This window comes from Cyrtonyx montezumae, unplaced genomic scaffold (genome assembly GCF_038088225.1).
Source record: "Cyrtonyx montezumae isolate F1298 unplaced genomic scaffold, pur_monq_1.0 scaffold_36, whole genome shotgun sequence".
Lineage (NCBI taxonomy): Eukaryota > Metazoa > Chordata > Aves > Galliformes > Odontophoridae > Cyrtonyx > Cyrtonyx montezumae.
In genome coordinates, this window is record NW_027072041.1 from 11,569,247 (window position 1) to 11,587,310 (window position 18,064).

Sequence of the window (18,064 nt, forward strand, 5' to 3'; positions counted from 1 at the left end):
TTCTGACCTGTGTTTCAATACTGGATGACACAGCCAGAAACCTCTTAACATAAAAGACTGAGACATGAGGATAAATGCACAAGCTGGAACTAATCATAAGCCTTCAGCTGGGGCTTTGTTCACTTTTCACTTTAGTAGGAATAAAACATTATCCAAAAGAGGAAACTTACATTTAGAGTTCAGAAAATTTTCTGAAATCTGCTATTAAAGGCCAAAAGCTTGGTCTCAGTTTGTAGAAAATACTGTTTCCTTTTGCTTCTCTATCCATTGATATGTAAGGAATCTTGTACCTCATCACTCACTGAGGGAAACAACTCAGAGCAAGATGTGCACCATGTGTACAAAGTCAAGGAATTTCTTTCAGCTCAATCTTTTAGATGGATTTAGAAGCTTCACTTTCTCATGAACACCTGAGGTTCAGTTCCTGGCTTCTAATGCCAGTGGAACTTCACTAAGTTGTGGTACTCTATAGGTGTACTGCTGCTGATGCAGTAGACAGGCACAGAGCTCCACAAAAAGGTAGCTCATTTTGGGGTGGGATGTCTGGATGGCTTGCAGCAATTTATAACAAGTAACTGAGCAGCTGACACACAGTATTTCAGGCATTGTTAACAGCTGCTTGCTTTCAAAAGTTTTCAGAGCAAACTGAAAAGGTGATTACAGTAATACGTATTTTTAATCTGCAGTTCATTTTTGTGTGTGTGATTTTTTTGTTTCTTTATTTTGCTATTTTAAGAAAGAATTAATGTTGCTGTTTTCTGCTTTATCTGCTTCATTTTCAGCTTCAAGGAATTTTTCCAGTTTCTCAACTCTAGGGAAAGTTAATAAAAAGTAACACTAGCTTGCCCTCCCTGTAACACCCCCTCCCCCATTTTTTATAATTAACTAACTTAAAAAAAGAAAAGACATCTCAGGAAAGTATCAATTTTCAAGCATATATCCAGATGCACTGCAGCTCTATCTATGGGACAGAAGGGAGCATCATCAACAAGCACGCTGATAGGTTGTTTATCCCGCAACAGATTTTACTCACAGAGCTGTATGAGGTGACACACTAATTAAACACACAGATGTTTGTGTCATGAATAAAGCTTGCTCCCTATCCTAGAAGCGCTCAGTAATTAAATTCTTATGTCAAGAATCAGTCAATAATTGCAGCAGTTACAGACATGTGGAGCAAGACTCATAAACTTTGTTAAAATAAGGATTTCTTATGTCTCTTCATAATGACCACTCATTATTTGTATATATTATGTCCGAAATTCTTACTGGGTTTCTTCTGGAAAATAAACTAGTAACTTCAATTTGTTTCTGAAAACTCCTGTGTGTACTCACTGAGCTGTTCTGGGCCTGAGGTCCAATTTGGCTCTACTTAGCTGTTATACATTATGGAAAACCAAGGGGAAGGAGGAGAGACCTGTAGCTGGCTCTGAGTCAGGTCATGGAGGGTTTCAGGAAGCACTTCTGACAAGCACTTTGTTTCTTGAAAACGCAATGCATTCAGTTTTAATAGGCCAGTGTCTGTTTTAAATTATTTCTTGCTTTCTCGTTCCAGCAACTATTCAAGTAACAGTTGTAGTAAATAAAAAGGTTGCAGACATCACAGTGCATTCTTAAAAACTTTTATTAGTGTGACACAGGTTCTCAGAACAGACTGCAAAGTACTGTCAAAATTCTGATTATCCTCCAACTTTCATCTCAAGGCCACCTCTGTCTGCCACACTTCATACTAGAATCAGGTAATGGAATCACTGCAAATGCTGACCCTAGTATGACCTTCTTCTGTAAACTAACAGCAAAGCAGTACATGTGTAAGGATGTGCAAAAAGATGTTTTGCAAGTAATGAAGAGAGGTAAAATAATGGAAGAACTTGGTGTACCTAGGCCCCAAAAGCTCTACCTGCAGCAGACATACTAGAAGGTGCCTGCTATTTCCTGTTATCTTGAAAACTCAGTGAAAATGACATTGTTTCTTGCTGCATTAAATTCTGTTCTGCTGCATTCTCTTCTGGAGTGTGATGAACAGAAGCAAAAACCAAAAACAGTGAAAAAGAAAAAAACAAACAAATAAAAATAAAAAAAGCCCATCGGTCAACTTCAATTTCTCTTTAATCTCTGTTAAGGCTAATGCACCTTTTTTTCCCCCTCTTGTGTGATTATAATGGCGTTGGTGGTACACAGTGCTTTTTACTTTCTCTGTCCAGGAAACTCCTGAAATTATGAAAGAGCACAGATGCAATTTAACAAAAAAAAAAAAAAAAAGGTCCATCCTATCTGGAGTGGTTTTGCTATGGTTTTAGCTACAGCTAAGGCATCATTAAAACATACTTGTTTTATTATTACAGATGAAGCAGTTGATCCCCAGTTTCTCATTCCTTACACATCCACAGTTTATCTGTGGTTTCTAACCAATCAGGAAAGACTGTGTACAGCCAGGCTGAGGTGCACTGGTGATAACTAAAGCTCATTATATTCCAGAATGCTTATTACACTCACTGCAACGTTAAAACTGCTAGCTCATGCGTATTCTTCTGAGATTTACAGGCACTGTGTGGAGATTATGTGCAAAAGTTTGCATTTTCTTTTTGGCATTGCTATTAATTTCTGAAATATATTTCTTACAAATATAAAGCATCCTTTTCCTCTGAGAACTCAAGAAAATTACAAAAAAAATAAAGCGTATCAGTACAATAAAATGAAAGGCTAGAAAAAAACCCTATCTACTACTAGGAAGTGTCAAAAAGAAAACATGAAAAAAGTCCAGGAAATACCACAGTACAAAAAACACCTAGAATAGCTACATGCTTTTTGCACCAGCTTTTGCAGCAGTAATTATCCCCAATAAAAAAGAAGACTTTTCACATCACGTGCCAACATCCTGAGGGGAAAAATATATAGATGTGTTAAAGATAAGAACATTAACATGGAAAAAATACAGTTACAAAATATCCAGCGACAGAAAGAAAACCAGGAAGATGAAATATCTAAATAAATGAGGTATTTTTTTTCAAGAGCAGTACTGCAGTATGTGTATCAGCTTGTTGCAGATAAGATCCACAGCATACTCATCTTTGTCTTCCCCATCTGAAGTCTATTGCTAGATCTTCTCACAGGACTTAGCTTCGTCCACCTACTGATAAAACTTGCTGAACATTTTTGCTTAGCTGTGGGATGTTTTTTGGGTTTCTTTTTTGTTTTGTTAGCTTGTTTTGGCTTGTTTTGTTTCTCTGACTGACACAGAAATAATGATGTAAGTTAACTGTCCCAGAGATAAATACAATCAGTCAGCACATGCTGCTCTGTCTTTGTAAATTCCGTGTAAAAAGTCTTACTAAGGAATCAGTATGGAATGCTTTGTAATACTTAGAATTACATGGGTTTAAAGAAATTTAGCTACAGGAAATAATTTTGTATCAGCTGTAGGGACAAGTTAATAAAACACTAAGGACTTTTCTGCAGAGGAGTCTCAACTGAAGTTCAAAGTTATTCCAGGTTTTTCTGTCTCCAATCACAGTTTGCTTTTAATTAAAACTTAGCTTTGACAGCACTAGTGTGAATTGGAATTGTCTTTGTGGTGGCTCAGAGGAAAGAGAAGAAAGTATCTCACCTAGAAGGTTAACGTTTAGCTTGTTTTCTGCTTCTCAGATTTGCTGCTGGAGGACTGTCCCCTTGCCTAGAGAGCAAAAAAAGCAAGAGAGAAAATGAAACTGATCTAAGCTAAATCCAAACTTACACAGCAACAGATACTCACCAGACATCACAGTGATTCATTCACTAATCAGAACCTCAACAAACCCACATCCTTCTGGAAGTAAAGACCTTCCACTTTTACACTGAAAACTTAAGACACTTCAGTTGCTATATAAAAGGAATGCACAGCAATTTCACAGTAAACAAAAAAAAATCCTTTCACTTAAAATGTAAAGAAAATTTCCAGAGCAGATGTTAGCATATTGCTACAAAGCTCCCCTAGAGAAGGAGCACATAATACAAATACTAATTGCAGCTGCTCATCTGTCCCAATTACAGTGCATATCAACCCTGACTGTCCATATTGTAGTACATTTCTACCTTTTTATGATCCTTGGGTTTTCTCTCATCCTTTGAGGTTGCTTTAGTGGTGACAGTTTCCTTTCCACTTTTCTCCTACACTCCAAAGAAAAAACATTATTACAGTTACAAACACATTACAGAACTGATGGCTCTTACTCAAACAGCTGCCCTAACACATTATTTTAAATACATAGATGCAGGCTGCACACATACAACTACTGTCCTTAATCCACAGCAAGCTGGAATTTGGGAGCCCTGCTTAATACTGGGGAAACTAAGGTGCAAGAAAATGCAGATATAAAAAGGTTGGTGAATTTGTGCACTCTGGTTTTAGTACCAACTCCTCCAGATTAACAAACCCTCTTTCCTCAGCATTTCCTCATCATCTTCTACTCCATTCACCACACCAGTGAGAATAGGAGCAGTGGATGTCTCAAAGGACAGAACATAAAGCCTCTGTCTAAGCTCAAGATAGCAAATGCCAGGTTAAGGGTGAGCGAGAGCTGTTCAGAGTGCTGCTGCTTCTCAAACGTGGATCAAACCCCAGTCCCCAACTTAATACTCTTCTCCAGCACAACTATCCTTTCTTACAAATCTAACTACAACCACTGTTACCTCCTCCACAGAGACATACAGAACATCTGTGAGAAACATCTGACAGGTATTTGTCAGCTGTGTTATAGATAATTTTATGTCAAATACTACTTCTTTCATTCTAAAAACTTTTCCAGTGCATTCCTTCTTGATATTCCTTGTTGGCACTGCCATTTTCTCTAACATACCTACAACTCTTTTCTAGTCCTACCATTTCTTTAAAAACACTCTTGAACTAGATGATTGTTAAGGGCCTTTCCCACCTAAGTCTTTATATAGCTTTATGATTCTTTGACTTCCAGCCTACATCGACTGCCAGGTAGAGCACACATCATAAACCCAAGATTCATCTGCCCCCTTATTTTCTGTACAAAATTCATTATCAGAATTTTCTGCTTAAATCATATCTCCAAGCCTACCTTGCCTTCCTAAAAGACCCTAAACACCACAAACATGCTTTCTTCCAAACACTAAGTAAGGGGAAGACACATCAAGCTTCCCTTATAGCATTAAGAATCATTACATTTTCAAAGCACATTCCAAAGAAGATATGTCTGAACCTAAACTGAGCTATGGTGAAGAGGAGAACTTCCACAGAGTAGTGAAAAACTGTTTATTTTGCACGTTATTAGCAGAAAATGTCCTACCTTTGAGTGCTGTGGTGTGGCAGGAGTCTTTGGACTCGTATCAAAGTCACCTGATAGAGCATCAATAGCAGCAGAGTCATCTGCAGGCTTCTGCAATAATGTAAATTATGAAGTTAATATGTGCTAAGTCCTGAGGCCAAATTAATGTTTTAGGCATTTAAGACTGGGTTAATTATCTTTTTGTTTATATTATATATATATATATATATGTAAACACATATATATGTTTATATATATATATAATGTATGTCTAATATACATTATCTCTACAGAACAGATTTGAGGTATCCAAACTACACATCATCTTTGAATGTCAAACTCCAGCATTACTAGCACAGTTGTGCATTTGTCATGCGTAGTTATTCTTCAGAAAGAAGTTTTGCTGTCTACTGTTAACAATTACCTACTGCATTCAGTGGCATTTATGACATTTTGCAATGAAGCTATCTTTAAGCCTCCAACTGACATAGATTCAAGCAAAAAAACAACAACAAAAGAATTTTAAAAAATCAGAGTTTCACAGCAATCACAGAACAAAAACATAACGAATTTTACCTTTTGTTCTTTGTTTTTCAAAGCATCTTTTGGGGTTGGCTTGACTGGTTTACCCTTTGAAGGAATAAAGATTAGATCTTCAGGTCAACCTGGTCAGATTCTTTTAATGATCCAACACATGCTTACTTATTACGGATTATTTTGAAAGTTAAACCATTCTGACCTGATTTCTTCATTACTCGTGATATATAATCAAAATCAGTTCAGAATGTATTTTCAGTCTCTGTTATTTTGACCGTATTTGTAATTTCATCTATCTTTATAATCTAGTGGAAAAACAGTTCCTTGATCTAGAACAGATCAAGTCACTGTCAGAGCAGTCACTCATTACAGTAAGCAGCAGTTCCATGGGGCCTTAGGTATACCACAAAGATTACACAGGTATATATACTTTGTCCTCAGACCAGAAGCTACTTAAAAAGAATAAGCATTATTATATACAGTTTGCAAATAGCTCCTGTTATAGTGGACTATAAACAATACCTTCCTAAAGGATGATATAGTATTTGTTTTCCTGGTTTTCTGGATCAGCTAAGAAAATATGCCAGTGTAACTGAACTGTGCTGCTAAATATTCATGATTGCTATTGCCTTGTTGCAATTATTTATTTTTTCAGACTGCCTATAAAACACAACCTTAGTTAAACTGTTGTTTGTTTGTTTTTAAGAGAAGCTGTCACATCCTTTCATGCATTTGGTTAAGGATAAAATATTTACACGCTGAAACTTAATACATAAATATAGCACACACACTTGCTTCCTTGTCCAGCTTCACTGTTCTCTCTGTAATTCCACACAGACTGCTATACCTGCAGAAATTTCTCGTGTTACAGCAAAATAATTATTTAGAAAACAACAGTTTCTCCTTACCTTGTCAGATGACTCCAAAAATTTTTGATAGTCAGGTGGAATAGTATCATCTCTTTCTCCAAGTTTATCTCTGTGTTCAGATTTTGCTTTTTCCTGAAAGTATTTATTTTTCAAGAATTTCAGTACTTTTATTTTTTCTTGTTCCTATTACATTTTATAACACACAACTGGATTATTTACTAATATGGAAGTATTATTCTCTGTTACGAATCATGTTAACAGTTTCACAAGTAAAAAATTAGTCATATTAGTTTGACAAATGCTATAAGGAAACAGTAAGTCAGCTTCCTCTTTTGAGCTTAAAATTCCAGGCATCCTGAAGGAACCGGTTGCTAAGCCACTCTTAGTGACATTCAGAAACTGTCAGTACCCAGTGACTGGAAAAAGGGAAGCCAAAAATCACTACAGTGGGACCTCATGTCAGATTTTCAACCTTCCCATTTTGAATCTATTCTATTAACGATAATACTCCAGAATTAATCCTTGAAGTATTTCAGTTTATGGTTTACTACTGTTATGCAGAGATGCATGTATTTTAATTATTAGCAGAAAAGCCTTCACGTAATTATGTGAAGAAGTACTGAATGAGGATGAAACAATCAGAAAAAGCAAGTAGAAACAAAAAAGAACCGATTACATGAATATCTCCATCGATTAACTTGATGTCTGTGGGGTTATAGAAATCAGGGTAGTTATAAAAGTAAGTGAGGTTCGACAGAAAGGCCACAACAATCATTTTAGAAACAGAGACCAAAGAAACCTGAAAAATCAGTAGAATAATGACAACAAAAAGGTGGTGAAGTCAAATCATTGCAAATTCCTGTAATATTTTGACAATTATCTCCAAGTAGCAAAAATGCATTAAGCAACTCAATATCTTCACGAAGATGTTCACGAAGAATTAATCAGACTGAAGACTGCCCACTTAGAAATAAAATAATAATAAAAAATTAAAATCCCCAATTCCTTGAGACAGTAAAACTTTCAGAATGCCCTTATTACCTTTACTTTATCCACAACTGGTTTGTTCTCATCAGGGTCAGGTTCTCTCTGTCCCAGGGAATCAGACAAGAGATCCAAGGCATCATCCATCTCTTTTCCTCCCTAATAAAATACAAATATACATGAGAAACAAAATCCGTTATAAAAATATTGTTTTTTGTTGAGCTAATGTAAGTACTAACTCGTGCTGTCCAATTCAGAGAAGAATAAACAGATATGTCTCCATTTCTAATTGCAATGTCATAGGGGAAAAATATCTGTATATTGAAGACATACAGAAAAAGTTTAAGTAGGGATTACAGAATTATTTTGAAGTGTTTGTTTTATTAGACAACTGAACTAATGAGAATAGTACTACAAAAAGATAGTTGTTTTTTTTCCTTGTTAGGAGTCATTCACTTTGCAAATATTATCACTGCAGACTAGTTGTTTTATACTCACCTTCCTTCCTTGCCTCTACATACAACATTACAACTCAATACAAGAAAAATTTTGGTATTAGAAAGAGGTCCTGGAGCTACCTGAGCTTTCATTGACATTGAATTCCTTCATGGTTAGGCTTAAAAGATGACTCTGCCACTATGATGATTTGTCATGGTGACTAGGTACAGTTATTTGTGGTATCAACATTATCTAACCACAAAAAGAATGGTGTGGTTCTGTTAAAAGACCAAAGCCTAAAAATGAAGCTATTTGTGTGCAGCTAACAATCTGCATCTACACAGAGAAATGAAATGCTCAAATCCACTGATGTCCTCTGTAATTCTGAAAGAATCAGCGTGGGATTGTGTTCCTCATTTTCACTGAGCGGGGAGTTTTCAAGAAGAAACCCGAATAGGACAATATTCAGACAGAAGAGACAGAACAGTCTTTAAAGTCAGTCAAACACAGAACCATCCAGACTCCAACACCCCAAGCTCTTTTTTCCAGAAAAAGAAGAAAAAAAAAAACCCTACATAACTATTATTAACAATAAATGACCTAACTTCACAACGGCTTCTACAGGTAAAACTGGCCTTACGACACTCCCAACTCTCCTCACCAATCTCTTGTCTGAAATAAGGATCTAAAGAAAATGTTGCTTACCGACGTAGAAGCCAGAGGAGCTGCTGACTGCACTGAGGAAACTATAGAAGCAGAGATAACATCTGAGGAATCTGCAGTTTTTTTACCCTCCTTTGTTTTCTGAAACAAGACCCAGCACCATTACTAATAGAGAAGAGTAAGAAAAAGTATTTATCAAATTCCATGATTTGAAATGCAATGCCCACATTGTTCAAGAATTTTCTTTATCTTTGAAGCTTGACTTATTTCAGAATGAAATGTCTGTTCCTGAGTGCAGAGAGTAGGTGTTTTGTACCTTACCTGGTTCGTGTTAAACCTTCCATCTCAGCTACTGGGTTAACCCCTGGCACAGTTAAGTCAAAGGCAAGTTTCACACAACCTAAGAGTAGGTAAGATTTCACCAGGCCCAACTATACTATCAAGCAACATTTTTAGAAGTCTCTACTTCAAGCACTATATATACAAGTAACTGGTAAGATAATGAAAAAGCTATCCTGTCCAGCTTTTTTCTTAAAGTCCTGCTCTCTCTTCCACTCATTTCCTGCTACAGGATTAAAATTTAATTATTCAGGAATATTTACATTAAAAAAGGGAAAGAATAATACTTGAGGTTACTGAAATTACATGAAAATACATCTTCAAAAGATAAACAGACTCACCTTTTTTACAGTTTTTGTAGGTAATTGTGCAGATTGGGCCGGAGAAAATCCTTCTGTCAAACCTTCTAACAAATCATTTTCACTCATAGGCTATCATTGAAAAGAACAAAAAAATATCAGCTGGTCTATTTTAAAACTCAGTACTAGCAAATCTTATAAATGCTTGAGTAAGTCATTAATGAATTAAACAGTCTTCTAAATATATAAATATTTACTTTACCTGGGACTCTTCTTCAGGTTTTATTAACAGTGGTCTTCCATGTTTATCCTACAAAAGAAAAAATTCCCTTACGTTACATCAAACAGTCCTTAAATGACCATGCAACACAAGAACTCTGACAAACACAATTACAAAAGAAAATGATCTAACTAGCAACCTCTACCATTTACTTCTATTATTCAAGGTGTCATCTAAAAAATCATCTAAAAAATCAAGGTCCTGCAACTTAAAAATGTAACAGCTACTTAAAAGTTATTCAGTGTGTGGATTCTGCGCTTCCCTGATTTTCTGTTTCTGTGGAAAGTAGGTAGCAGAATTAAATAAGATAGACTTTAAAGTTAAAAAACTTTCATCTTTATATCAGTACTGCTGAATGAGGAGTTCAGAGCTGGATAAGACTTGCTATCAGTAAGCAATTCATTTATGTCAAATGAGTTGTGTGGTGGTATCTGTAAAAATGTCCACATGAAGGCTCTCCTTTAGTGCAGTTTTTTTTAAGAACAGTTTTACCTACTTGTGATCTATTATATTTTACATTTCGATATGATGAAAGACTCCAGCATACTAATCTCAAACAAAATTACTCATATTCAGGTACTTCCATACAAACCATTTCAGTTCCTATGTAGGTATCTAATTAAGAATGTCAGATAATCCACGAATTACAAACCATGACCTCTACATAGTGTAAACATGTCTTAAGCAAACATCTCAAAATAAAATACAGTTTCATTTTCATCCATGTACACTGAGGAATGAAAAGTAAGACTAAAACAGAACAAAGTATTACTTTTGCATCTGTTAATCTGTACTCTGGGGGAATTGTTTTTCCGTCTTCACCCATTTTTTTGTGTTCTTTATGCTTGGTTTTCTCCTTTGAAGGCAAAATAAAATTAATAAAAACACTAATATCTCAACAGAAATTCAAATATGCATATTTTCAATGTCTTCAGTTTACTGATTCAAATGAACCTTTCCAATTTGACACAAAAGCCAGATGAAAAAATCTCATGTGAATCCAAAAAGCCCTCTTCAAAACGGCTCTATCTTCATGTTTCTTCCTACATTTAACAGAAGTCAATCCACCTATCTCAATGAAGATCAACAGAGTTAAGTATATGTGCAAGTATATGTTTCAATAACATAATAGCACTGTACCTCTGAGCCAGAATTCTTGACTTGGTTTGAAATGCAGTCAGAAACTACCTTGTTTGCATGTAGCCTAAGCAGAGAATGCAGTAGCCAAATGCATGAAGGACTACTCCCAGTACAAATTATACTGGAAGATGATAAGCAAGATATTACAGTAAAACTAACTTAGGAAAATTCTGTTTGACACAGCCATAGCACTCCAGAAGAGTTCTTTTCTCTTTTTGGCTATATTCATTACCACTTGGCCCATAGTGACACTCTTAATTTAGTTAGAACAACTCATCAGAGACATTTCTTCTGGAAAAGGATTAAAGTATATGTCATCTCCAATACACATTAGCTCTGCTTCATTTCTGCAGTAACACACAAGACAATGTACTCACTGTATACAAATCCTACTACAATTTCCTAAGCAGAACCCAGCTTATTTCACAACCTAATTTTCATTTTTAAAAAGGATCAATACTACCTCCAACTTGTTTAGCTTGTGGAAATACAGAAACAAGGAATATATGTACACCAACATAGCATTTTTGAGGTCTGATCATTTTTCTACCTTAACTTTGTCCACAGCAGGTTTCTCTCCTTCTGGATCAGGCTCTCTCTTTCCTAGACTACTGGACAAGGCTTCCTGTGCTCCACCTGCTACATGACCAACCTGCAAGAGTATTTATACAGTAGAACATAATTATTTGTTTGGAATTCAGAGGCAGCTGAAGAAAATTCCTCATAAACTGCATCTACTAGACATACATTACTAGAAGTTATAAAACTGTTGTAGAATCTCTTCTTCTCTAAGTATTTAATAAATTCACAAACAGCATCCCTTTCATAGCATTGAGGGCTAGAGTAGAACACAAGAACTGCCAGTTAAAATTTCTTTCTTAAGATTTTCCCTGTTAACCTTCCCTGTTAAGTTTGACATGCAACACAATCCACTTCAGTCAGCTTCACTGAGGGCCCAACTTAAATGACTCTATGCAAATGCACATTGCATTTGCAGGGCTATGTTCTTCTTGGTATCATAGAGATGTGGTGGCATGGCTCCTACAACTTCAGCATTGTAATGGAAAGATGCAGGCTCCTTGGGAAGGGCAAACAGGGGAGACGAGGAGGAGGTGTTTCCTTCAATGTCAATGACTATCTGGAGCACATAGTGGAGGTAGACAGAAACTGACTAAGAGCTTATAGGTCAAGAATAAAAGATGAACAAGGAAATCTGGTCAAATTCATACTCAAAAAAGAAGTCTGAAGAGAGTGAAAGAAAGGATGGCTAATCTGGGATAAACACAGAGACACTGTTCAAACATCCAGGGCTCAGGCTGGGAAAGCTGAAGCCCTCAAAGTAAATTTAGCAAGAGACATCGGGGGCAATGAGAAAGCCTTGCTTTAAGTATATCAGAGATAAAAGGAAGACTAGGTAAAATATGAGCCTTCTCTTTAATGGGCAAAACAGGAGACTTGGTTACTTCCGACACACTGGAGGCTGAGGTGCTTGTTGAATTATGTGCCTCATTCTTCCTGGGCAAGTGTTCCAGTCTCACTGTACAAGTCTCAGAATCCAAAGGCAAAGACTGGCAGAATTAAGTACTGCACACTGCACAAGATCTGGCTTGAGACCATCTAATGAACCTGAGTGTGTGCAAGTCCACGAGACCTCATGAGATACATCTGCAGATCCTGAGGGAACTTGTGGATAAAGCTACTAAGCCATATTTGAGAAATGTGGCAGTTCAGTGAACTGAATCCACTGAAACCCCCTTGTTATTGGTGAAATGGATAGTCCTCATTCCTGAAAAGGGAAAAATGAAAAACCTAGCAAACTGAAGGTCAGTCAGCCTCACCTCTATGCCCAACAAGATCATGGAGCAAATTCTACTGGAAATTATGCACGGAAAACACAGAATTCACTGTTAACAGCCAACACTGCCTCATGAAAGGCAAATCACATCTGTCAAAGTTCATGATCTTCCATGATGGGGTAAGAGTACTGGTGGATAAGGGAAGAACAACTGATGTCATTTATCTGATGTGTGCTAAGTATAACAGTGCCCCACACAACGTTCTTGACTCTTAATTGACGAGATAGGGATCTGACAGATGGACCACTTGGTGGATAAGGAAGTAGCTGGATGTAATGCCTTTATATTAAAGGAAGCGTGCAAATTAAATACTAGAAATTCCTCACCATGAGAATGGTGAGGCTGCCTTTAGCTCAACTACTCACAGAAGACCCAGATGCTGGAGCTGAAGACTGCACAGAGCAAGCTGTGGCACGAGGGACTACTTCATCTTTTGCAGTTTTTGCAGATGCAGGAGCTGAAGGCTTCTGAAACACAGAAGTTGCATTGCACTTTACTGAATATTCTCAGAATCCCCAAACACACCTCTTAAGTGTTGGTTGTTTTGGTTTTTTTTTTCCTTTTTATAAATACAGTACAAAATAAGAGGGGAAAAGAGTCCAAAAGCCAGATGCCCTTAAATTAAAAAAAAAAAAGATGACAAACAGAGTTGACATAATGCATGTTCCACTGAAAGCAACAGAGAAATTAACAAAGAAAATGAAAATATTTTTTCTTGAATGAACAACAGCACTGTGCAGTCTTAACAAAGCACTCACTGTTAGCACTTGCAGTGAACTAGACTTACTTTGGATGTGCTGCTAGGCTTTGATGGTTTAGACTCTACTGCAGGCTGTGCAGGGCTAGCAAAGTCTTTTGAAAATTCATCAACAAGGTCAGATTCACTCAAAGGCTGCAAAAAAGAACATATGTGGCATGAGTGACTCACTGTCTATTTTTAATTTATTTTTCACAGATTATACTCCAGGTTTTCAGAAAGCAGACAATGTTTTGTAGCTTAAACCAAAATAACCTCTGACATTTACCTCCAAAAAACATCATGAATTTTACAGTGCAAGGAGCTAAAAAAAAAAAAAAACACTAACAACAAAAATCAGAATGAGTCAGTTTCCTTGATATTAAAAACCACCATACCATAAATGTTGAGAATGCTGTGTGCTAAACTTAGAGAACGTTATTTTTGATTAGTGGGCTACTGAAAATGAAAATGCAACTTTCTAACTAGAAAAAAAAAACGAAACAAAAAAAGAAAACAGAACATTAATGTTTACTATATCCACACCATGCTGTTTCAGTATTTAAAGTATAAATTATATAGAGGTATCGGAATGCAGCAGCATCAGGTTATGATTCTCCCATTTATTTTTTCCCCACTAGAAGCATAATTCCCTCAGAAGCAGAGTCATCTAGAAGTTCTTGGCTCATGCAGTGATTGCTGACACTCAATGTTTTCCTCTATGAACACTCTAGGGAAAAGTGAATAAATTTCAGCTTCCTTCCTGATGTGCAAACTATTAGGATTTGTTGATATTATGTGATTTAGTACTATGTGATGTAGGTAGTTCTGCAATCTAACAAATGCTTATGTGATCCTTTCAGATTTTAAGTTTATACCTAAACATCAGCTCGTTTACCATTCATGATAACCATTAAATTTTTACATGCAATTCATTTGTTAAAGACTTATTTGATTAAGTTCATAATACTTATGATGATATTCCTAAAGGGGAGTCTTCCCTTTTCATTTCTCACATTGTTTCCTTTGTTGGTTAGCTTCTCTGAGTATTTCTAAAATAATCACAAAAAGTCCCACTTTTCATAACTACTGAGTTACTCTTAAAACTGCTACATCAGAAAAGCATTTAAGAAAATCAACTTTTTTTTCACAAATATAATCATACCACATGTAGTTAAGGGCATGCAAAAAGAAGACCCTAATTACTAAAAAGTCCATCTGAAATCGTGAAAATAATGGACTCTGCATTCCCCAGAGACTGAGAATGAAATGCAAGTGATCTGAAGATTAGACAGCTAGTGACAGAAATTTTTTTATGCTATTTTTTCATGCTGATGACACCATGGAAATACTGATGAATATGTCTTGCTGAAAACTGCCTTCTTCAAATTACAAATAGGGACATAATGCAGAATGAAAAAAAAGATTAAAAAAAAAAGAGAGAGAAAAAAGCATGAAACATACATACACCTGACTTGTCAAATATTCAGTTATATTTGTGTCTCAAATTGATAGTGGTATAAAAGCACTGGAATACTTATTGTTCCGCTAACAAGTTTGTACTTCTGGTATAAAAATTCCTGTTTTGCTTTGGTATTAGGCCTAATTCATACTATGTATCAGTCTCCTTTAATTTGTACTGTATTACAGTTTTGAAGCATTTTTTTTCTAGGCATTTTTCTTAGGTTTTTCTCTGTGCTCCCTATGAAACAGGAGGACATGTCTCCTCACATTAGTTCTGGTTCCCTCAAAGCCCTCTCTTTTTTTCCTTGTGACTTAACTGGAAGGTATTCATCTGTGCAGCACTCACACATCACCCATTGAGTTGGCTGAATGTCTAAGATTTGACAGACACAAATTCACAGAGATGTAAAGTCTTTCCATTGCTGTCTTTGTCTTCCTTCATACTTCAAGCCTGAACATTAAAAATGACTTCACATTTCTGTTAGAAAAGCACTGTTCAATATTCACTTAGATTGGTCCTGACCTTCACACTCATTTGAGAAGAACAAAGGTTAACAGTACCTTTCCAATTCCAGTCCAGATATTTTGGCAGCTCTCTTTAAGCCATTGTATTACAGTTCCTCTTTTCTTTCTATTTTTCGCTTTCCTTTTGAACTTTTTCAAGTATCCACTAAACTTTTTCTTTAATCCATTCAATCTATCCTGCACTTTCTAAGCCATAATAGAGACACTTCTTGGGAAGCCCAAGCTGATCTTTTTATTTAGGAAGATGTCTAAAGCAACTTTTTGCCTCTTTCCAGTTATATCACCTTATATTTGATGACTAACTGTCAAGAAATGTACAACCTTCCTACCTTACCTCTGTCTGTATTTCAATTGCTCAAACAGACTCCTACAGGATACCTTATACTATTTCTTTATAAAAACTTTTCTTTGTGTTAACACTTATTTCTGTTAACTCTTTAATACCTAAGCAACCTGTAGATCCTTTTCTTTGATCTCCTCGTTCACAGACAGTAAATTTAAGTAAAAATGGCTTCTACTTGACTCTTCAGATTAGTGTTTTTTGTGCAAGAAATTAAAGACACAAACAAATCAAAAGACTCAAGATAATGGCACAGAGAGAAGTGATGACAGAAGGGGGAAAAATGGGGCACCTATTAAGACTTCTATAGAATTGTCAGTTTTCTAACCTTATGTTTTTCTTCAGGCTTTGGGGATTCCTGTTTTCCATCTTTATCCTGGAAGTAAAAAGGAACAAGTATTATCCATTATTACAAGAAATACTTATAAATTCTGCAGTCACCTCAAAATAATAATATGAGGCACATGGGATGAAATCAGAGACATAAACAGAGGTAGCTCTTGCATCACCAAGTTAGCACACTTAAAAAAAAAAAAAAAAAAACTGGGCTGTCAACACAATAAAAATGGGCCAAGATACTGAAAATAAGTATTTCTTTCTGTCAGTACCAGTATTCAATATGAATTTATTCCATAGCGAAACAGCAGAAATTAATCTAATAGAAAAGTAAGTTCTGAGTGCAAAAGACCAACTTCTTCACTCGCACTAACAGGGAGCTGAATTCCACATTCATGGTTGGACAGCCTTGAAATCTAATCAAGGGGTTAAAGCACTCCACTCAGAACAGAATATTAACATACAGCTTCACAAGTGACAGTTTACATACCAATTTGTTATCATAAATTATTTTAACAAACACACACAAAAAAATAAGTTCTGTAATTGAACTATATGGAAAACACATCTCAGTTCTACTGTTGATTTTCTTAACCCTGAGCAAACCTCCATCATTTGGATTTACAATCTGAAGAAGTAATTTCCATATCATTTTAAATAAGCATTTCAAGGCTACTGAAAATGGGTATCCAAGAGCAGTTTTCCAACACTGTGGCTTAATATCAGAAACAAATCACACTACTCTTTGGGAAGGAACACATGAACTGGGAAGATCCTATCCCTCCTGAGAATGTCTGAAAAATGGAGCCATGTTTGGAAAGGAAAGGAAGAAAATCAGAAACACAGGAATTATCAAAAAGATAAAGCCACTGATTGAATACACTACTACAACATGTTCTTTCCCTGTATGTGACCAAAAAAAGTGTTAGAGACAACTGTCCTATTTATGTAGCAATGGAGATTTTAAAAATCTTACCAGCTGTGGAGTTGACCTGTATTCTGGAGGTATTGTATCGTCACGTTCTCCAGCCTTTTCTTCTTTTTTCTCTTTAGCTTTTGCCTAAAAAAAAAAAAAAGTACAAAAAATATTCACATAGAGAAACAAAAACTTATCATACATTCAACATCACTATCAAGATTGTTCAGCTGAAGAAATATTAGCATCAGATAAAATTATTGCAGATATCAGCATACTCAAATTCATAGAATCGTTTTGAGCTGTAAGTGACATTAGGTCTAAAAGCCACTTGTACAGCTCCCTGCAGTGAACAGGGACATCTACAGCTCAATCAGGTTGCTCAGAGCTCTATCCAGCCTGATCTTGAGATCAAGGATGGGGTTCCCACCAGCTTTCTGGGCAACTTGTGCCAGTGTTGCACTATTATTATTACTATAAAAAACTTCCTTCTTATATTTGTCTAAATCTTTTAGTTTGAAACCATTTCCCCTCACTCTATTAGAACAGGCCCTGCTGAAGAGTTTGCAAATCCCTTTCTTTCTTATAGACCCCCTTTAGATACTGAAAGGCCACAGATGCTGTGAATTCCTGAATTTACTCCTATCCAATTTCAGTGGAAAAAATAATTATGTCTTAAGAATCAATACCATAATAAAAGGACTATAAATACACACACATATGTATATATTTTTAAACACATACAGCTTCAGATACTGTTCACAACTGTGACTTCATGGCCAGTACTTTTAGACTTTTGGGAAGTATAAAGTCCTGAGGTTCTCTTGGACTGCATCACTCTGACAATACAAATTGCAATGATCTATTTGTCATCAGCTACTCAAACACAGCTTTTCACTCTCTGGACTTTCTTCATGAACCAAGATACACGAAGGCCTAGACTGAATCTTCAATACAACATGCTCTGGTTTGTCAAAACTGTACTCTGAGATCTCTTTTCAGCAGTAATTATCTTTCTGCTATTTCCCTGTCATTTGCCTATTTTGAGTTTTAAGTGAAGATGGGAAGA

The 18,064-nt window shown here is 36.0% G+C and overlaps 1 protein-coding gene across 5 annotated transcripts in view; it reads right to left on the reverse strand.

The window, feature by feature from the left end:
- Positions 1 to 2,744: 2,744 nt before the first annotated feature.
- Positions 2,745 to 18,064, reverse strand: part of CAST (calpastatin) — a 356,278-nt gene continuing 340,958 nt past the window's right edge. For 3 of the 5 annotated variants that reach the window (XM_065745592.1, XM_065745591.1, XM_065745589.1), the window contains 14 exons: positions 17,056 to 17,139; positions 16,072 to 16,119; positions 13,466 to 13,570; positions 13,044 to 13,145; positions 11,373 to 11,474; positions 9,445 to 9,534; positions 8,807 to 8,905; positions 7,721 to 7,822; positions 6,719 to 6,811; positions 5,850 to 5,903; positions 5,295 to 5,384; positions 4,072 to 4,151; positions 3,608 to 3,673; positions 2,745 to 2,878 (listed from right to left, as the gene is read on the reverse strand). In XM_065745592.1, coding sequence (XP_065601664.1) covers positions 3,616 to 3,673; positions 4,072 to 4,151; positions 5,295 to 5,384; positions 5,850 to 5,903; positions 6,719 to 6,811; positions 7,721 to 7,822; positions 8,807 to 8,905; positions 9,445 to 9,534; positions 11,373 to 11,474; positions 13,044 to 13,145; positions 13,466 to 13,570; positions 16,072 to 16,119; positions 17,056 to 17,139 — 1,107 coding nt within the window. In that variant the 3' untranslated portion in view covers positions 2,745 to 2,878; positions 3,608 to 3,615. The remainder of the gene's footprint in view (positions 2,879 to 3,607; positions 3,674 to 4,071; positions 4,152 to 5,294; positions 5,385 to 5,849; positions 5,904 to 6,718; positions 6,812 to 7,720; positions 7,823 to 8,806; positions 8,906 to 9,444; positions 9,535 to 11,372; positions 11,475 to 13,043; positions 13,146 to 13,465; positions 13,571 to 16,071; positions 16,120 to 17,055; positions 17,140 to 18,064) is intronic. The other 2 variants (XM_065745593.1, XM_065745590.1) reach the window with 1 other exon arrangement.